Raw genomic sequence first — 20,339 nt, forward strand, 5'->3', positions numbered from 1 at the left:
ATGTTAAATAGTAAGATTTATTTTTTATTTTGATTAACCTTTGATTTTCCTCAAAGAGAATAATGATAAATGTGACTAATGTAAACTAAGGGTAATGACAGTAAGCCTATACAAATGTGACATATCAAGATACATTAGGTCTCAAGCACACAAGTTAAAAGCTAATAAGACCTTTATAAAAATTCTGATTTGCATGTTGATCTAACAGTAACTTGCTTATGTGACAATCAGCACAATGTTAACTGGGTTTGCATTGCTTTTTATTTACTTTAATGGAGGAACAGTACAGAGGTCAAGTACAGAATCAAAAACCAGGGCCGTCACAACTCCCAAATGGCAAAGTATGAAAGGACCCCACAACCATGCACTATGTGACAACTTGCCACTTACACAAATACATCAACCCTCACTCAGCAGGATGGAATTTTGCTTTATGAATTTAAGTGCTTTAAGTTTATAATTAGTTGTTACACAAGAATACATAGCTGAGATAATTAAAGCAATTAATACCATGGCATAACAAACTTTGAAAATAAATGTCAGACAAGATAAAATAATTTTATATTTTTAGCTTCAACCCTGCCAAATGGACTCTCTAAAACAGTGTTTCCCAAAAGCTTTCTTGTGTTAAAGCCATCGTTAAATAATAACTGCAATCATTTTAAACACACTCTCTTGACTCTAACAGTGCATTTGGGAATGTTGGGCAGTTGGGCGTTTTGGCAGTCCTCATTCATTTCCTACACAGCAGGGACAGGGATGCCCAGGCCTTATTCTCAGAGAGCTAATCAAGCCGTTCAGATGCATCTGCGTGGCACAGACGCCCAGGTCATTTAAACACTTGGCTGCCACCAAAACCTATTAGATGGTAAATCACCAGGAGGAGAGTTGGGCACCTTTACATACCAACCCAAATTAAAAACATAACAGCTACTAAGATTAAAATGACACTGCACATGAGAAAGGCAGAGCATTGTGCCCCAGTAAAATGCCATATATCACAATGCTCTGCCTATCATATTCTTAAAATGGTACACTAAATAAATAGGTTGAATACAGTGCTTGTTAAATGTGTGTAACAACTCAAGGGATATCATTCCTATGAAAGACGACAGTGGCCAAGAGACAAATAATAGTAATTTGTAGATTGGTAAGCCACTTGGTAACAACGCCAAGCGGAAACTTAGAAAGAAAACATAGAGAAATAAAGGAGTCAACAGGATCCGTTCTGTGTCTAAAAAGAACACAAACTTGGAGAAAATCCCCCAGAGGGCATTTACACATCCCTGTCATTTCTATAACATCCTATTACAATCTCATAGCCTTATAGCAGTTGCCACACGGATGCTGTTGCTGTAAAGTTTATACTTGTGCACATCTGAGTGTAAATACAGATGACAACTTTGTAAACAAGAGGTCTCAAAAGACTAGTGCAATGGTTCCACACTGACATCCAGTGGTCTGACTCCATAGATTCTGATGGCTCAATCATCACGAGTGTGACTTGGAGAACTGCTGGATCGCTTCATCAACTAGTTTTGAGGTCACTCCATCGCGAACAAGGACACAGTGCACACCTGAGAAGATTCGGATACGTGTTAGTAACTGCAAACACAGTGCCTTCAAACTGATCATTATATGATTTGTAAAATGTAAAAAAAAATGTATATGCTTGTAAAATGTGTAGCTGCTGGTTGAAATATGTGGCAGAACACAGGAGCTCAAAGCATGGGTATACACTATAGAAGAATAGCTATACCTAGCCGACTGACGTCTGTAATGTTCCTGGACTCATCGTCAAAGAACATCATTTCATTGTATTTGACGCCGCTGTCTGCCTGTAACCTGCAGAAAAATACAATGTACAAATGTTCCATCAAAGCATTTTCACACCGGTACCATTCCATTACCAAGGGCTAGATTTCAATTCCCTTTCATCCATCAGATCCCCTGTCTCCTGAACTCTGCATGCATATCAAACATACAACACATGTGTGATCATTACTGGTAGGCTGGGGCTCACTCAAGGATGTTATTTTTTATTACTCTACTGGAGTCAAATCAGAGGCTTGCTCAGTTGCATATACCGGTCAGAATGGCCTACAGAATGGTGACAGGGATGTCCCAGAGACAGTGAAAATTTGGGATGCTTGTCTTTTCATGACGAGCTCTTCCTTAGGGTTTACATCGAAACATGACAGTTTCATCCACATGTGATCCAGGTGTGTAATTTTGTGTTTGTCCTTGCTGAGATGCAAGGTTAGCCAGACTTGACCAATCCACTTTCATTCTGCAGAAAATGCATAACCCCACCCCAGAATGCCCCTGCAAATCCCCTGGAAAAACAGCCTCCCGTTTTCTATGTCCAGTCATGATGTGTAATGCATGTATGTAAACCAAGCATTACCTCTGAAAATGTGTCACTTTTGAACCTGGGTATATTTCCTTGAAGGAGATGTACTGGTTGAGGCTGAACAGGGACAGCAGTTGGTTGGCTCCTTCTGTTTCCCCAGTTCTAGTCAATGCAAGGCACTCAGTTAAGTAAACACAAGCTACTCAATGAAACATATTAATAATAAATGTAGGCTACACACGTCAGTGTCTCCCCTTCTCCGACTCACCTTGAAGCAATTCCAATCTTCATGCCCTGACCATGGAGGGAGGTCAATATATTCACAGTGTCCTTGTAGAGGGAAATGGGAGAACTTCTAGAATCCACTACTTTACCACTAGAGAGAGAGTGAGAGAGAAATGTTGACAGGTAAATGCACTCGTTAAAATTATGAACACGTGAAAATCAGCTTACTAGGAGCAGTGCCCGCCCAGGACCATTACCTTTCATTTCTACGAAAAGGTGGGTCGACGTGTGTATCCACCCAGAAAGGCCAGAGGGTATAATCTGCAGCACCGCAGCGGGAGACAGGCGTGTGTGAATAAAGAAAATGCCATTACTTACCATCAACAATTCAAAGGTAGGCTAGAAATAATATATTGGCTCACGTGCAGCTCTACTCTAAGCGCGTGACCCAGTGTTTAAGATATCTGACACTTCACAAGACGTTTTAACCCACATTAGCAGAAAGCCCAGCAGTTGCGAGCACTATAGCCTGGATGAAAGAAACACCGAGAAGAGGTAGGAAACAACACACCAGATAATCAAGATCAAGCCACGGAAGTCTGCTTGACAATGCTTGCTAAAGACAACTCAACAATAACAAAATAGTGCTACATGCTCATTAAAATATGTAGCCTACTCCACTACTTGACCGACTGTTTCGTCCTACAATTTGAAGTTTAGCCTACAAATGGTCCAAGAGTAGGCCTACCATTCAAATCAAGTTTACAAATGGTCCAAACCTACACTAAAGGACAGGCTCTAATGTAATATTGCAATAAGAAGACACATGGTGTCAGGCCAGGTAATAGATAGGCTACTTACCCAAGTCAAACACAATTAATTTGGGTTTCGCCATGATAGGCTAATGACAGTGATCGCTACGGACTGCTATGAAATCTTCACGATACTAGGACCAGTAGATTCAGAAACGACTGTTTCAGGAATTGGCCATAATAAGTCACCTTTACTGAGAAACGAGTTCAACCGACCTACTTGACAAGTTCGGCGGCACCCTGGCCATACACTTCCGTGCATGTGGTCAGGTAGTAGCCAACGAGATGAGAGCGCAACGCAAAAAGCCACCGCCCACCAGCAGCTAAACTTGCGACTGCTTGCGACCAACAATCCAACACTAGATTCACTGAAGCCACAGTATCGAAGAATGGTGAGGTCCTATCTATCTATATTTGTTTGATTATTTGTTGATACATAGTAGGCTATGCATTGTTAAACATTTCATTGATTCATTCATTGTCATTCTGTCAGCCATTAACAAAAATAGCCAAAGCCTACTGCCTAATGCCCACAATAGCCTCTCTATCCAAGCAACAAACCTTATTTGAGGATTTGCAATTAGTGCTATAGACAGTATAAATAATATATATGGCTTTGCATCAACACTATCCCATTATTTGTTATTCATATGTGGTTCAGCTGGCAATATGCTTGGGAAGCACAGAGGATTTATCAGTTTATCAGTGTAGGCCTAACTTGCTGAAAGTTTCCCTTCCTCTTTTTCTTTTTGAATTCATTATCTCTGTTTTGATTTTGTAAATATTTTCTATTCCTAAAATATATAAATATTTTCATATTTTCTAAATCCTTGTTAACTAAAAACCAGGAAGTGAAAGACAGTATCTAATAACAGTTTTGTGAATGTGTGTGAAGAAGTGTGTGTATTTATAATGAAACTCCAAAATATTCTCATTTCTTTCAGCCCACTACAGTATGTCCCTGTGTCTCGAAGCCAAGTGAAACTGTGATAGACACTATGCTACGCACAACTTGTAGGCGAAAATATATCTGATGGAGACTCTTTGATGTAAATTGCTTTCCTCAGCTCTTTTGCCAATAGTTACTGGACAGAAATCAGATCAGTGCTGTGCTGGTGGGCAGAATTCTCGATTGAACTGTTGAGAATGATCTTCTCCCTCTCACTCGTGCAACAGCACATACATGGAACATATGAATGGAATGTTTACAAAGAATGAAGTAGGCTTATTTATAGGCTTAATTAACTTTGCTTTACAGATTAAATATTTATGAAATTACTATCAAGCTCATGCGGCCTGAATAGAAAACGTTGTATAGTAAAGGCAGCGTGGAATATGTTCCTCCTATTCCTCATTAGGATGAAATGGCTCAGAGCTTTGCACTGACTTTGCTCAAGCTACTTGGTCAGTTAGTATTTATTTTTATAAATTATAAAATGTTGTATATAACTTACTTAGGAGGGATTGGTAATGTAACAAAGGATTAATCAGGCTGATATGCTAGTATAGCAATGAGGATAAAATCCTTGTTTCTTATTGGCTCACAGGTCTCTGATGGTATCGCCTAAATATCTCAGGTGCAAACAATAACAGTGAGTTACTGATAATATATTCTCAACAGCGAAGATGATCAGTATAATACAGAATTTTGATGGAGGCAATGGACATGATAGATGGTAGCCTACTCTGTTTTATGAAACAAGCATTTCATTAAGATAGTATACAGCATTATTTAAATTTTAATATTAAAATATACAAACAATCTCTTTACATATAAACATATTCTAGATCTATATCATTTTCATTAAAATGTGATATTGCGTTGCTGTTAAAAAAATAGTAGATTCATGAGCTGTTGTGTTTTTAAAATCCTGTCTGGCGATCATCGTCTTCAAAGGTTTTATTTGTCACTCCTTCAAGCTGGCTTCCATGGTCGCTGGATTCTTCTTCCTCTTTCTGTGATTTCCTATGGAAAGCCATTGACAAAACAAATATGATGCCTTACATAGCACACTTAAAGGCGTGCACTACTTTGTCAGTATGCCTTGGAGTTCTTCAACTTCTCCTGCAATCTACATTTTTTTTTATTTTCCAGCTGTTATAGCATAATAGATGAAGGCTTTTTTTTCTTTTAGCCTATGTGCATCGAGATATGATCCCAGTGTGGGATATGATAAACACTATCTAGTCTCTAAATTAAAAATCTCGAAGGTGGATAGAGATTTTTCTGTCAAATCTCACCTCCTGTTTCGGAATCCTGAGACAATCAAGAAGGCTCCCACCAACACCACAAAGCCAATGACCACACCAAACACGATCAGCCACACCTCCACTGTAGGCTCTGCGGGCGGGGCTAATTTTGCCATGAGACCCTCAAACTCTAAGGTGTTATCATCAAGGAGGAATACACTGTTGAGACGCCCTCTGGATAAGCTGGTTTAACAAAAACGTGAGTCGTGAACATAAAAGTTAATTAATAATGTGGTTTGTTGTTGTTTCAAAGATTTTCAAAAGGATTGTTCCGTGTTACAGAAACCACTACACACAACAACTGACAAGACATGGGCAGTGGTATTGATCTGTTATCCAGCCTTACCGAATGGCTGCCTCCACTTCTGCCTTTGGAATAGTTTTGACAGGGTTGGCTGGATCAGTCACCACAAAATAGAACGAGATCCTGGGGGTTTCTGTGTAAGTGTAGATATTCTCTGACCTTTTTGTGAGCACAGCAAAGAAAATGCTCTGAATTATTTTCACATAACATAAACCACTTAAGTAATGATAATATATCCATTGGCCCCATTTTGAGTATAGCGGCCTATTGTTTCTTTAAAGCCACAATCCAATACTCACATGAAGTCCACCTGTTGTCCTTTCTCCATTGTATAGTACTGTCGCATGGCATAAGCCATAGAAGTCTTAAACAGGTACATTTCATTGCCATTCCAGGGATACTGAAGAGGAGACGGGGACACTGTTGGATTTATGCAACAGGGACCACAGCATGAATAAGCCACACAAAGATAGATTAGCTTGAAATAGTGATGATGTTATCCCTGAGCTTTAACAGTTGGCCACTGCATGGATGCCTTTTGGTGCCAGACTGAGCATCTCTGTCCCTGTCAGTTACTCTGTCAGGTGGTGAGATATGGGGTTTGACTCACAGCCTGGTCTCCTAGCGCAGCTTTCAGGCTCAATCGCACTTTAAACGCATCAACCGAAACTGTGTGGGGAAGAGGGAGAGAGAAACACACAAGAAAATTGGGCTCAGGGCGATATTATACTTATATTGCATCACAGCGACGACTACTTGACACGCTGAGGGGCCAGGGGTGATGTGAGAGCTATCGCAGTTCTCACAGTGTTGAAATGATGATGACATTTTAGTATGGTAAAACTTTAAAAACATGAAAACAATAATAAAAAATGCCATTAAATATAAGTAATAAATGATAGCTATATGTAGTATACATTTGAAATGAGAAATTAACTTAGCTGTCTTCAAATGTGTCAAAGTACATCTCATAATTGTAGAAATATGTTTGACTTAATCCAAGCTTTAAAAAAGAACTCCTTTCCATCGTAAATCCAGCACCTGTGGTTAGTTCTCTGGTATTACAACACCTGTCTTGTGAGAAACAAGATAAGAGCACAGCACCCACAGTGATGGGGACATTATCAGCTGCCTTACATGGGTCCTGGGAGCTCTTCCACCCCGGGTTCCTGTTGTGTTTCTGATTCTCCACCTTCAGCCAATCATAGAGGACGCTGAAGTAATCCATCAGGGGTTTGGAATCCATCCTTGTCACCCCAGCCACCTGCTCCAAAGCTCGGGTCCATGACTGTGATTTCCCCAGTTCTAACATGGCCCTTTGAGACACCAAGTTACGTTTTACTCTCGTATGGTCTAAGTAACAGGACGAATAAAATACATACGCATATTGCATATAATGCGTAAGAATTATAAACATAATGCATAGTATATGAAATTATATACAAATAAATACAGATATATGCGAAATTATATAGAATAAAATTAAAGAAAGAATACAAAAATATGTAGATAAAAAAATGTAACATTTAGGGCTGAGGGCAATTGACTGCAAATTGGTAACTCACTTCAACTTGTTGCCTGCTGCTGTGGAGTTAGTGATGTCACACTTAAACAGAGGACCAATGTGTCCAGCTGCTTCACACAGTGCTGCCTGCAACTGGAACTGGTAGACGGTTCTTGTGAAGTACCTGAGAGTCAAAATGTATCCAGCACAGATGCCAAATCAGTGTATGCTCAAGCGCCTGTTTAATCATCTCAGAATTTCATAAGTAAATACAAGATGTTTCATGGGCACTCAGCCACATCTCTTCAATCTTGTCTGTAACATTCATAATTGAAATGTAACTTCAATCTGAAACACATACACTATATATATATATATATATATATATATATATATAGAGAGAGAGAGAGAGAGAGAGAGAGAGAGAGAGAGAGAGAGAGATAGAAGAACAATCCTTTGCTCATATTTAGACACTGCGATATCGCTGACATACTGTAGGGTGACATTGATCCCTTGACCTATGACTCAGTGTTGCACCTGTGCACTTTGTCACATTTGTTATTCACCTTATGAAAGAGAAATCGCTGGAAACGTGGTACAGTGCCGGCGGGTCACAGTACGTCTCATCCCTGGGCAGTGGCTCCACCACGCCCACAAGCTCTCTCCTGTGAGGAGGACAAACCTGGGTCAGTTACAGTTAGCCTCTGTCTCTGCCCACATACACAACACAACTCAGTTCTCAACGCCACTAATGCTCCTATTTGCAAAACTGTGGATCTTCTGTGGGCTGTGAGGTGTGAAGTATGAGTGTGCGAGTGAATATCGAAGTACTTAAAATACTGAAGTACTTAAGCATTTAAGGAAAAGCCACTAAAACTAAAAACGTTTGCATATCTTTTCCTGTCAGTGTGTGCAGAGAAGGGCTGCAACTAATTATTATATTCGTAGTCAGTTAATCTGTTAATCAATCTTGATTAATAGTTGCTTGGTTTATATAAGATGTCAGAAAAAGGTGAAAGAAAAGTTGATCAGCCTTTGATATGGTGACATCCTCAACTGCCTTGTTTTGTATGCCAAAAATACTCAGTGTACTATCATAGAGTAAGAAACTGGAATCATAGATTTTTTTTTCTTTTTCCTCAAAAAATAGAATAAATACTCAAACTGATTAATCAATAACCATATTGTTTGGTGATTAATTGAATAATTGATCATCAATAAATTGACTATGTTGCAGCCTTAGTGCAGTGCACGTTTGTGATGGTATGCAAACTAGCTGTGCTATCCTTGATACAGTTTACAGTAAACAGATGGTAGCTGTGTTCTCACTTCATCTCCCACCAACGCTTCATCCACTCGTTCTTAGGGATGGTGCCCTGGAACACCTGCCACCTCCACTCCTCTAGCATGTAGGTGAAGGGCATAGTAGCCACGATAGTCAGGGCCTGCTTCATCAGGAAGTTAATCTCCGTCTCTGGAGCCAAACAGAGTGCATCAGAGTCAGACATTTGGAGACAACATCCTCAGTAATTTCAGCAAGGTTTGAATGCCGTTAGGGAACAATTGACTGCAATATTATTTTACATTGTATTACATTACACATGAATCTCAGTAATTATGAAGATTTAGGGGCATCTGCCTACAAGGTTTCATTTATATGTCAGATAACTCATAAATACCTAGTTAGATTTCAAACTGATTGCTGAAAGTCCTCATTACTTTTACAATATAATGTATCTCATGCCCAAGTGCATTCTCAATAATATATTGTTACAGTCCCCTCTGATAGTGCAGATGAGGTGGCTTCATACCAGTGTCATCCGTAAAGTCAGCTGGGAGCAGCCCAAGGGCCTTCAGGTGTTTGGGTGTGGCTGCCGAGAGAGACATGATCTCGCCCACGGCCTCGTGGAAGCCCTCGTTGGCTCCATCTCTCAGTACGTAGGGCAGATCGCGGTAGGCCATGTTGTACTGGATGTGACCTAGCTCGTGGTGGACCGTAAGGAAGTCATCCATGTTGATTTTGGTGCACATTTTGATTCTGCAAAAGATTGGGTTGAACGGGGCAGAGAGTTCACACACTGCAGATACCTCTCTTTGAGGTATGCTGTGTGTGTGTGTGTGTGAGAGAGGTCAGTGCCAGCTGGCAAAAAGCCAAGGTAATCTTCGCAATCTTAACCTAAGCACTTTGAAGTAATGCACAAGTCAGGGCATTTTTTGCCAAAATGCGGCTTGCTTGTGTCCACCTTGTCCAAATTAATTAGCGGTTATAGTACACAGAGTCCACTGAACTGATGAACTACTGACTAAAGAGCTTTAATTGAAACCTCTCAGCTCTTTTGATACAGTGCAAACCTTTTCTCTCACCTGTAGTCCAGTCTGTTGCCCATGTCCCAGGCTGTTGGGTGGCACACAACCTGTCTACCATCTTCAGGTTTTTCGATCATGGAGTTCGTCCAGAAATTGGGAAAGAGTTCAAACAAGTTCACAGACACAAAGAACTTCTCAGCCTCGTCAAACATCCGTCTGATTGTCCACCCCTAAACATATAATAAAATATTACTGTGACGTTATGTTTAAGCAATATGGAACTGAGATTGACTTTGGTAAAGGGAATCCTCATATCTGCGATTCAGCTGTAGCCATAGGTAATCATTTTTATGTCTGTCATTTTCTATTTGTATGTGTTTCTTAAATGGACTGCTTTACTGAACTTGACAATACAGTAATGTTCCTTTGAATTTCACGGTTAATGCGTTTGAGGTAGAGTTTATAAAAAAAAAACATTGTTAGATAACTTGCCTGGTTCATCATAGCGTCAGAGACATCAATATCCGGCTTGTGTGGATAAGGTACAGATAGTGGATACAAATTTGTCCAAAATCTGCCCCACATATCGCCTGTGAAAAGATCAAAAAGGCATTGGTAAAAAAACTCCAGCTCTGTAGGACAGCCACACCACCTCAATAAATCATTTGAACACAGCTAACAATCTCACTTGAAGTCCCGGGAAGTGTTATATCTTGCAGAAAATTATATATTTTTTTCTTTGTTGAGGTTATCTGACAGAAAATCATTTTAGTGATTTATGGTGCTGTTAAGGGGTCCCCGTGCAGTGGCCATACCCAGAAGATGAGCGGGCAGTCCCCCCTCAGGATGAATGTGCCCTGGGTAGGCTTCCTGGAGCTTCGCCCTCACATATGCATGGAGCTCCTTGTACAAGGGCATTATCTGAAATATCCAGTTCAATTAAATGCTAATTCCATAGAGCTTCCTCAAATGTAATTTTCTCACACAGGATGTCTATCAGAAAGGTGTGAGTCTTGAAACTCCTCAAAGGTGAATGTAAAATAACAGTGATTGATTTTTTTTTTTTAAGAAAAGCTGTATTCTGAAACGACCTTGGAGGAGGGGGAAAAGGTCTGACTCAGACATTCAGAGTACTTTTATTACATCATTTAAGGCGGATATATTCCATTCGAATGACATGGATATGGGTAGTCTACCTCTTGATATATCACACGAGCATCCTTCATAAGGTCATCACGAGTGTAATGGTAGATCCCTTCATCCATTGTCTCGTAGTTTGATCTCCAGTAGGCGCCATAATCAGCATAACCTTTCAGTCAGTCAGGAGAGAGAAAGATAAACCCGCTGTCTGTCTGCTGTGATTACACAAGGACAAATACTCTGTGTATTTAGTACACAACACAGAGTAGCATCTCTGTGGCAGCCTTTGTATTGGTTACTGTTCACACTCTGATTGAAGTGATCTTTCTGAATTATGCCTTACCATTAAGCTTGGCAGCTTCATTCTTCAGATCGACGTAGTCCTCGTAGAGGGGCCTCATTTTTTTGCCCACCACTGCCCGCCAGCCCTCCCACACATGCAGACGCTCATAGTAGTCCTTACTGTTGGCCATGATGCTTTCAAGACCTGGGGCAACGTTAACAACAATATCATGAGATGTATTGGTACTCTATCCAAAAAATATGGATAGTTGTATGCCAAATGAAATAATATAATGTCCGCAACACTGCTTTTGACTCCCATATATTTAATGCACAAAGGGCAACATTTCGACCATGCTGGGTCTTTTGACATCAAATGTGTCCACTCAAATGTGTACTCATATTTTGTCATTTGAGTAAGTTTTTATTGTCCTGCACCTGCCAGAAGGTGGGAAGTGCACACAATAACTTTTTGCTGATAGTTGTTTGCCAACACATAACATGTACTAATTGATTGATGATTAACTTGAATTGATGAGCAATAAATACAGCCTAATAGCCAGTTATCATAAAAACCATTATACAATAGCAATGGAGTCTAATTGCCAGTAAGCAGTGAGACTGGAAGGGCATTTTTTGAATAAGCTTACTCACCTGGTTCCAGAGTTTGGCAGTTAAATGGATCGTCCTTCATGCACACAGTTCCTGTGCTATAGATGGTGCCCATTTCATTCATTACTTGATTCAGCTATAAGAAAAAAGACAATAATAAGACATATGCTGAAATGCTTATGTTTATGCCTTTACCCTGACATCATTATCAATTTCTCTCACATACCTTTGGAAATTATTTGACATAGGCAGAAATGCTTATGTTATGCCTTTATCCTGAAATCATAGTTATTAATTTATTTCCCATACCTTTGGACATTATTTGTCCTTGACATGTCCATGGACTTTGAACAGCACACGACTTACATGATCAAGCTTGTCTTGTGGCAAAACACCAGATCCCTTGTCCTGAAGTGCTATTAGTTGTAGCTTCATCATAGGGTCCTTTATTTGATCAATAGGGAACGAGAGAGAGTCCTCGGAAGCTTTGGTGTAGTATGCACTCCATATTGCACCCATTTCAGACTGTTGAGGAATTGATTTGATTAAGTTAGACATATTTCATTTTACTAGCGCACTTTGAGAAGTGCTCATTGTCCCCCGCAGGGGCCCCACAAAGGGGAGCAATATGAGAGAGTTATGTGATGGCAAGCCACCTATGTTCAATAATTCACATCTCTGTCATTTCACAAGAAAGAGACTCACCACTTTGTCAGCATTTTCAGCAGTTATGTTGGTGTTGTAATTCCAGGATGACCGGGTGTAGTCGTACACGAGCTCTGTGGCGTTGTCGTCAACCCATTTGAGGAACTGCCTGGCGTTGTCCTCCAGTGTGGACTGGGCCCCCACGGTGTGGCCCACCACCACAGCCGCCACCGCCATCAAAGCCAAGAGGAACTTCCCAGACATCTGCTCACCGCATCCACAAACTTCACAAATGAGGGATGATCTGCTCGGCGCAGCGCTTTATCAATATCTGCTCTCTTGCCCTCTGAACGGGACCATAAGCCTATTATCTCACAGTGTTTGGTCAGACACTGATTTGTGAAGGGCACGGCCAGGCAGTACAAACAACGCCACAGAGGACTGATTTACATACAGATACTTTTCATTTTTATGCCCATTGTCAAACGTTGCTTAATAACCAATACATAGTCAAGTCCTTAATGTACATGAAGTCATGTGTGTAATAATTCTCTGTGTGTAATGGGCTGTAGAGAATCAGTCTGGCTGAATTCCAGCTCTTGTTAATTATGTTTTCAGTAGATAAAATGCACAGAGGACTATTATTGCCATCAAAGATAGATACCGGTGCTTATAATGGAGAAATCAAGTACAGCCGAGTGACTCTGCAAGCTACTGGCATGATGTCTGCAAAGTCGGATACGTATTGGGGCTGTTTTGTATTGTGGACTGCTGTGTGGCCTTTAGCCTACTCTATATCTTTAATTAAAGCAAAGATTTTCCCCTGTAAACATCAGCCTAAAGGTTAGTAATTGGTTAGAGTTTTATGGCCTGTGGCCAAGCGACTGCATATGTCTGGTTGGCCACTGGGGATCCTAAGGAGCTCATTCAGACAATACAAATGTTATTTCATGATGACAGCTTGCTGCTCCTGTACTGTGTTTGTAATTTAGACTTTAGACTTTAATTTTCGCTTTGTGGTGTTTTATGCTTGACAGTATAATCTACTCTATGTTGTGTTCAATTAGTTGTACTATTTATATCAAATATTCAATGTATTTCCCTTTGATTACTATGTGTTTGCAAATATGTTTGTGAAACACTTCAAAAAACCTCTATATGTGTCCAGACTGGTTTGGCTGTGGACTAGTTTGCCCTCCTAAATGAAACCCAAAAAGATGTCTCTCATATCCGTGACAGACTGACTCAGATGTGTCTGTGTCTTTTATAGAAGATGGCTCGACCCTCTGAAAGCCCAGATGGCTGATTACATGCTGGATGGATGAGTATTATGTGGTTTGGGTATTTTTCTAGATCCTTTGCAATCCCAACTCTGTCACGAATTGCTTTTGACTGTGTCTGATAGAAATGTCATTCAAAGACCATTCGAATCTTATGGAGACTGCCTGAAAACCGCAGAGAAATTTAGCTTCATTTTAAAACCATGTTTCTGCATCAGGCTAAGAGACAGAAGGGTAAAAGGGTGATATTGAAATGGGTCTCTCACCTAGGGTGACCAGAATCACATTATTTACTATTTTAATTACTTAACTGAAAAATGACTTTTGAAATATCAGATGGGGGACCTTGGACAAGAATGCTGAGTGAATGCTGAGTAAGAGAGATCAGCCAGAGAAATGGAGCCAGCAGACTCCATTCACCTTCAGGTTCCACTCTCAGCGGTCTGTTCTAATAACGTAATCAAGGACAGTATGCTACTGAAGGACCTTTCGCCTATTTTCTACTGAATTTTAGCTGGCAAGTGAAGTGTTACATCGTAATGTGAAGGCTTTTGCCACTCTGTCTCTGGAGTGTCGCATACACTATTCATCTGTTGCCTTTGATGAGCACCATTATATGTTCCCATACGGTATATATTATGCAATTCTCATATAATTACTATTTTAAACTTGGCAGCAGGCGTATGTCATTTGGCTGCAAAGAAACTTGAAAATGCCAGTGTCTGTGGTTAAGCTGCTTCACCAACGACTGGTATGTGTTTTTTAGATCTCTGTGGAAATCATTAAGAGACAGGAGGTGTTCTCTCACTGTCCTGAACACAAATCGTGACTGGCCCAAGGCTGCATCTGGCATTTAATTGCGCTTTGCATCGTAAGGAGCTTGAGAAAAAAAAGGGAGTGGGATTTTTGTTTTTATTATTACGAGCTATACTACCTGTGAACTGAAATGACTATTTCAGTCTGAGAAACATCCCACTTACAATGCCAAACTAACAATGCCCAAACTAACAACATGTTTGGAGTCCACAAAAAAATATGTATAATAACTACTGTTTGACTACTGAATCGACTGACTTAGTAGTTTGGATGTGAACTCCTTCACGCTGCATTTGTTTATCCATAGGAAGGTTAGATAACAGATATGAGAACGGCCAGGACAGCCATGAGCTCCTGCGGCGGGAGCAGCTCAATCTCTGCCTTTCATCTCGTATCTGATAAGAGCACTGCAGCACTTTGCCCTGTCCTAAGGGAGAGAAAAGGTGTGTGCGAGTCGGGAAGGTGTATTTATAACTCAGCTGGAGGCTCAGGCCTTTCTCTGCCCCCATCACCCAACCCACCTCCCCCTATACCCCCCCCCCCCTTTAAATAGAGAATAGGAGGATGATGCTTATACGTTAAGATATGTGACAAATATCCAGAAATACCTTGTCGCTAATCTGAGTTGTAAAGGTCACAAAGGCTTTTATTTTCTTATGGCGCAATGACTTTGAAAAAGACTAAACTGTCACTTTAATGTTGTGAGGACAGAGTCTCATAAAAAACATTGTATCAGAGGGTTCAGAGGAAATCGTGAATCGCCATGACCAGTAGATGGCATTGGAGATTTGCCCACTTCACTGTGACATTTACTGACCTGTGAAATGACGAGAACATAAACATCACTGTAAAGACAGATGTTTAGTTGTAGAATTGTATGGTGTTGACCAGAACTGCTGATGGCGGGTATAGCAGCTTGCTCTGTCTTACTTTATCTTGCCATCTCTTTTAATTAGGGGACTTTGACAGATCGGGTCAGGCTCTAATCCACAAGAGGTTAAAACAGTCACACAGGCCTATTAAAACTTAACTGCTGCCACATTAGATGGCCAAGAAGGTCAAGGTTTGGGTTCTACTCAGGGCAGGATGTTCCATTCCCCCTTGTGTTAGTGGTTAGAGGTCTATCGTGACGTACAGTTGTCTCAATGTCACACGCAAGTATCTATACCTACTGTAAACAACGTTTAGGTACAAACAATGTGCTATGGCACACAGCACAGGGATATGGACCAGGGGGTACATGACCAGCTGTGTTTGGCCGTGGTATATGGACTATGTGGCAAATTGCCAGTATTTATAATTTATCAGCCACTTTTGTCCAATTTGCCTATGACTCACCCAACCAGTAGAGCTGCCAAAACAACTATATCACTGAAAAACAGGCTACAGTTCTATCTTATGCTCTTATGATATGGGTGCACCCATGTACACAAAACCATCAGGAAATAAGCACAGCACTGAAGCAAATGTAAGGACTTAGGATATTTTCACTTTAATGTGAATCTTAAATTAATGTAAGTAAATACATGTGGCTATAAAAAGACTCATCATTCCATTTAACAAATATTTGAAAACAGCTATGCTGACATTTCATAAAATGATAATGCACAAAACTAAATAATGTGAACATATTGAATTGGTAATTCAACCTACTGGGGTTGAAAACATAGAAAACTACACTCTCCAAAAGCTTATTAAAATACGTGTCCTGGTATTATGCTATTCTAGTGTATTTTACTATTCACAAAATAACACATTTCTGTCACAGTTTTGGAATACTTTGGCACATCTGTGTTATATAACACATTATAATGATGTATTGCTCAAAACCTTTTAGAGTTGTGTCCTTCGGTCATCTTCTTCCTCAAACCCTGAATTTGTCACCCCCCCACTCTCAATTTCTTCACCAGCTTTTCCTTCATCATCATCATCGTCCATTTTTAATTTTCTGTCAAGACAAAGCCACATAGATTACTATTCCCAAATTACTGAAACTGAACATTGTTTCATGTTATTTCAATGAATCAATCCCATACTGGAGATTGCACAATCGTATAATTGCTTACTGATTATGCCCATAAAGCAATCCGAGGGAATACAATTATTCTGACATATTATTTTTGAGAAATGCTTCTATCCCAATTACAAATAGCACTGCTGATTTGAAAAACACTGCACGTTCACAGTGAGTTCCTGAATGACTGAGATCGTCTTTCATAGATCAAGATCTCTGAGATTGATTAGATTAGAAGGTTAACTCCCTTATCATTCAAAGTCTATGATATCCTCTCACCTCTTCCTCCTGTTCCGAAACCCACTGACAATGAGGAAGACTCCCACCAACACCACAAATCCAATGACCACTCCGAAGACGATCAGCCACACCTCTACAGTGGGCTCCGCTGGCGGGGACAGCGTAGCCAGGAGGCCTACAAACTCCAGCGTGTCATCACTGAGCAGGAAGGCGCTATTGATGCGGCCCCTTGACAGCCTGCCTCCAGAGGCCATGAACACACACACACACACGGAGAAGAGAAGCACAGCAAAACATTAGCAGAGTGCCACGAACCCAGATGTCCATTTTAGATGAGCGTGGGCCGATGATTTATTCACACGGACTATGCGTGCGGGTCTCTCACACTTAAGGGAATGGAACAGCTGGGGGAGATGGGGATGGTTGGGGGGGACTCACCGAATAGCCGCCTCCACCTCTGCTTTGGTGATGGTCGCCGCGGCATCAGGGTTAGTGACATAAAAAAAGAACGAGATCCTCGGAGTCACTTCGGATGTCACAATATTTTCCGACCTTCAGGAACAGGAATTTCAGGAAGACACAATAGACCCCATTTTAGCATCCCAAACCGCCATTTTCTGAACAACATTGGACCGTAACTTATGATTTAGCTTTGACATCCCTGATGACTTACGTGAAGTTGACCTGTTGTCCTTTCTCTGCCATGTAATACTGGCGCATGGTGTAAGCCATGGCAGCCCTAAACAGGTACAATTCATTCTCGTTCCAGGTATACTGAAAGCAGAAGGGAGTGCCAAGTTGGATTTGTGTAAAAGACATAAATATAAATCCAGTGCGAGCTAATCCGGGCCCGAATGTAACAGATGGAAATAGAAGCTATTACTGTAAACTAGCACTGGTACACAGCAAGGCTTTTTGCCAAGGCTGAGCATCTTTGTCCCTGTCAGTTACTCTGTCAGGTGGTGAGATATGGGGTTTGACTCACAGCCTCGTCTCCCAGTGCAGATTTCAGACTCAGTCGCACTTTAAACGCATCAGGCGATTCTGTGGATGGGGAAACACACACACACACACACACACACACACACAGAGGAGAGGATATTGAGCTCAGGTAGGCTGATGGACTGGAGATTCCCACGAGACTCAGGAGCCCGACAAGGAGAATTGCCTTATTCAAATACAAGACACTTTACAACACTTTCCTTCTCCCTCAAAAGTGCAGCCACTTATCACTCTGCATAAGCACTTGCTTTTGAGTGTGCATCTTCCCTTGTTATGGCATCTTGATCAGCATTTAATGACCCGTGCTACAGCTAGGACTGTGAGGAAGGGATGAGGCACTGATCCGATGCCTATTTGGCGGATCACGAAACCGAGCCCAGTCTGTTCCAAAGTGGGGCAGACGGTATTATCAATTATGAGTCACATAGTCACTCCTGGCTCAAGTATGAAATGCTAAATTCTGGATTTGACCTTGCCTGGGGCCAGTACTGGTCATCCTGGCAGGATGGCACTTTTGGCAAAGAGACACACATATCAGGCCACACACAAAGAGAGGCACATAAAACGGGACTGCGAGCTGCTGATGAGCTAGACAAAGGCAGCGGGCAACTAATTAGGGAGTCTAAAATAAAGCTTTGATGAGCTGATTGGAAGCCACAGCAGATTTAACCAGGCAATTAGGATGGAGATTGTCTCTTCTTGTCCCCAAAAGATGGTGATAACTATAATAAACTGATGCCGCGGGCCTCATCACCAAACACTTTTTCTCTGATTGCTGCAGCAGTCATGAACAATGTTGGGTGGAGTTACACCTCCCTAGCTACAGTATATTTCATCTTAGATAAGATATGATATGACTGATATGTCAGTATTTCTATTGAGACATACAAATATAATAATTCAACTGAAAATAGTACTGTAGGCATGCTATTCTCACCAGCAACTCTCCACCTGGCTTCCTCCACTTCTCCAGAAATCTGCCCTCTCCCGTCCTCTTTGGCCTGGGTGTATATTCCAGCCAGTGCCACAATCAGGAGCAGCTTCATCCACATCTTTCTGTCACATCCAAACACTCGACTGATAGGGGACTCTTTGTCTTGAGCTTTATCTCCTTCGGCATTGTCTTAACCTTTGACCGATAACAGAACCTATAGATGCTGTCTTGTGCCTCTTATCAGAAAATCAGCCACAGGCTCCATTGTTCAATATCTGATTGTAATATTTAACCACTCATGGTAAACCCCTCATGTGTCAAGTGCAAGCTTCATGTGCTCTCGCTCCGTCCCAATCATATACACCATGTGCTGTAGAATATGGGAGCTGAAACACTGCAAATACACTGAAATAAAATGTGCAATAAAAATGTTGTTTTGTTTAGTTTTTGTATTGTTTGTTTTGTTTAAATGTGTCATTCTTCTGAAGCTATGATGTTAAAGGGGCAGTGGCCTACACAATTAACAGGAAGACTTCATTTTCACAAAGATTCAGATACTTGGGAATAATTCTAACTACGGATCTATCAAAAATATTTACAGCCACTTATGGGAAGTTGATGGGAAGAGTGGAGACTGATCGAATGAACATCCTCCCCAGACTGCTTTTCCTTTTCCAATCTTTGCCTATTCTTGTCCCCTCAGCTACTTTCACCACTATAGAAAATTGGTTTTCTAAATTCATATGGCAAAGCAAACCCCAGACTTAAACTCAGAAGATTACTATGTACAAAAATCAACGGAGGTTCCATGGTTTCCTGGGTATCTCAAGAAAAAGATACTGTTTGGGTAGGAATGGAACAGTCAGAATGTCTAGATGTTCCATTGAATTCCCTCCCATTCCCTAATGCAGACACCAATAGGATGAAAAAGCTTACAAACTATGGGTTAAAAATACTCTGAGAGTATATGGTCTACTGTAAGAATAAAATACAATCACCTATGACCATATCCAGAGCCATAAGCATAGCTAAAAATAGAACTCATTCCAGCAAGACTAGATAAGGGTTTTGAAAGATGGAAAGACAAGGGTTTAGAAGTCATGGACCAGTTATTTGAGGGAACTGTATTAAAGTCATTTGAACAAATTAAAGAAAAGTATGATTTACCTGCCTTCTACAAATAAGAGACTATCTAAAGAAACGTAAAGAATGGGAAAAGCTTTGTAGCTTCGAAAAGCTACCGTCTAAAATAGAGCATCTTTTCATTTCAACTATACAGGGAACAGTGACAAGAAATTATATCACATTTATATAAGGCACTACAAGAAGATCTGGGAGAGAACAACTTGGATATTAAAGAAAAATGGGAATTGGAGATGAATACAGTAATATCTGATAAACAGTGGGAAACTTCATTTGAACAGGGCATAGGGTAACAAATAGCTTCAGTTGGAGGGAATATGGTTGGAAGCTGAGAATGAGATATTTTGGAACACCACTTACATCAAGGTGGAGTAATGCTTCACCTGAGTGTTGGAGGGGTTGTGGCTTACTGGGGGACCACACACATATATTCTGGGATTGTCCAAAACGTTATTAGAATATTGGAAAAATATGCA

The 20,339-nt window shown here is 40.7% G+C and overlaps 3 protein-coding genes across 8 annotated transcripts; all 3 read right to left on the reverse strand.

Annotated features, from left to right (window-relative positions):
• Positions 1-243: 243 nt before the first annotated feature.
• On the reverse strand, positions 244-3,760 carry LOC125300481 (magnesium-dependent phosphatase 1-like). Of its 3 annotated transcripts, none has more exons than XM_048252454.1 (6): positions 3,607-3,760; positions 2,836-2,899; positions 2,622-2,729; positions 2,408-2,515; positions 1,760-1,845; positions 244-1,577 (listed from the first exon to the last, which is right to left on the reverse strand). In XM_048252454.1, the coding sequence occupies exons 1-6, from the start codon at positions 3,650-3,652 to the stop codon at positions 1,492-1,494; spliced, it is 498 nt and encodes a 165-aa protein (XP_048108411.1). In that variant the 5' UTR covers positions 3,653-3,760; the 3' UTR covers positions 244-1,491. The 3 variants fall into 3 exon arrangements, with proteins under 3 accessions (XP_048108411.1, XP_048108410.1, XP_048108412.1); XM_048252453.1 differs by having other exon boundaries at positions 3,580-3,760; XM_048252455.1 differs by having other exon boundaries at positions 3,440-3,654.
• A 1,346-nt stretch (positions 3,761-5,106) lies between these two features.
• LOC125300479 (angiotensin-converting enzyme 2-like) lies at positions 5,107-15,022 on the reverse strand. 2 transcript variants are annotated; one of them, XM_048252448.1, is made up of 18 exons: positions 12,495-15,022; positions 12,156-12,314; positions 11,832-11,925; positions 11,239-11,382; positions 10,952-11,064; positions 10,571-10,676; positions 10,248-10,345; positions 9,813-9,985; positions 9,260-9,486; positions 8,778-8,922; positions 8,015-8,113; positions 7,510-7,632; positions 7,082-7,260; positions 6,555-6,613; positions 6,244-6,344; positions 5,987-6,103; positions 5,632-5,823; positions 5,107-5,356 (listed from the first exon to the last, which is right to left on the reverse strand). In XM_048252448.1, exons 1-18 carry the CDS (start codon positions 12,696-12,698, stop codon positions 5,254-5,256), a joined length of 2,436 nt encoding a protein of 811 aa, XP_048108405.1. In that variant the 5' UTR covers positions 12,699-15,022; the 3' UTR covers positions 5,107-5,253. The 2 variants fall into 2 exon arrangements, with proteins under 2 accessions (XP_048108405.1, XP_048108406.1); XM_048252449.1 differs by lacking the exons at positions 11,832-11,925; positions 12,156-12,314; positions 12,495-15,022 and having other exon boundaries at positions 10,952-11,110; positions 11,239-11,321.
• LOC125300480 (angiotensin-converting enzyme 2-like) lies at positions 12,722-18,870 on the reverse strand. Of its 3 annotated transcripts, none has more exons than XM_048252452.1 (7): positions 18,724-18,870; positions 17,770-17,828; positions 17,458-17,558; positions 17,223-17,336; positions 16,824-17,021; positions 16,361-16,478; positions 12,722-12,738 (listed from the first exon to the last, which is right to left on the reverse strand). In XM_048252452.1, the coding sequence occupies exons 1-6, from the start codon at positions 18,836-18,838 to the stop codon at positions 16,364-16,366; spliced, it is 702 nt and encodes a 233-aa protein (XP_048108409.1). In that variant the 5' UTR covers positions 18,839-18,870; the 3' UTR covers positions 12,722-12,738; positions 16,361-16,363. The 3 variants fall into 3 exon arrangements, with proteins under 3 accessions (XP_048108409.1, XP_048108408.1, XP_048108407.1); XM_048252451.1 differs by lacking the exon at positions 12,722-12,738 and adding an exon at positions 15,096-15,347; XM_048252450.1 differs by lacking the exon at positions 12,722-12,738 and having other exon boundaries at positions 16,000-16,478; positions 18,724-18,869.
• Positions 18,871-20,339: the final 1,469 nt, after the last annotated feature.

This window comes from Alosa alosa, chromosome 9 (assembly GCF_017589495.1).
Source record: "Alosa alosa isolate M-15738 ecotype Scorff River chromosome 9, AALO_Geno_1.1, whole genome shotgun sequence".
NCBI classification, from domain to species: Eukaryota; Metazoa; Chordata; class Actinopteri; order Clupeiformes; family Clupeidae; genus Alosa; species Alosa alosa.

What these genes read in the sequence shown, in the direction of transcription:
- LOC125300481 (XM_048252453.1), bottom strand. Translation starts at nt 3,652, where the DNA reads ATGCACGGAAGTGTATGGCCAGGGTGCCGCCGAACTTGTCAAGTAGGT. An exon ending in AAGATTGGAATTGCTTCAAG is followed by an intron (nt 2,516 to 2,621) that starts GTGAGTCGGAGA and finishes TGCATTGACTAG; the next exon opens with AACTGGGGAAACAGAAGGAG. An exon ending in AAAGTGACACATTTTCAGAG is followed by an intron (nt 1,846 to 2,407) that starts GTAATGCTTGGT and finishes ATTTTTCTGCAG; the next exon opens with GTTACAGGCAGACAGCGGCG.
- LOC125300479 (XM_048252448.1), bottom strand. Translation starts at nt 12,698, where the DNA reads ATGTCTGGGAAGTTCCTCTTGGCTTTGATGGCGGTGGCGGCTGTGGTG. An exon ending in GCAGCAGGCAACAAGTTGAA is followed by an intron (nt 7,261 to 7,509) that starts GTGAGTTACCAA and finishes GGTGTCTCAAAG; the next exon opens with GGCCATGTTAGAACTGGGGA. An exon ending in GAAGAGCTCCCAGGACCCAT is followed by an intron (nt 6,614 to 7,081) that starts GTAAGGCAGCTG and finishes TTCCCCACACAG; the next exon opens with TTTCGGTTGATGCGTTTAAA.
- LOC125300480 (XM_048252452.1), bottom strand. Translation starts at nt 18,838, where the DNA reads ATGTGGATGAAGCTGCTCCTGATTGTGGCACTGGCTGGAATATACACC. An exon ending in GAGGTGGAGGCGGCTATTCG is followed by an intron (nt 17,022 to 17,222) that starts GTGAGTCCCCCC and finishes CTCTGGAGGCAG; the next exon opens with GCTGTCAAGGGGCCGCATCA. An exon ending in TTTCGGAACAGGAGGAAGAG is followed by an intron (nt 16,479 to 16,823) that starts GTGAGAGGATAT and finishes TTGTCTTGACAG; the next exon opens with AAAATTAAAAATGGACGATG.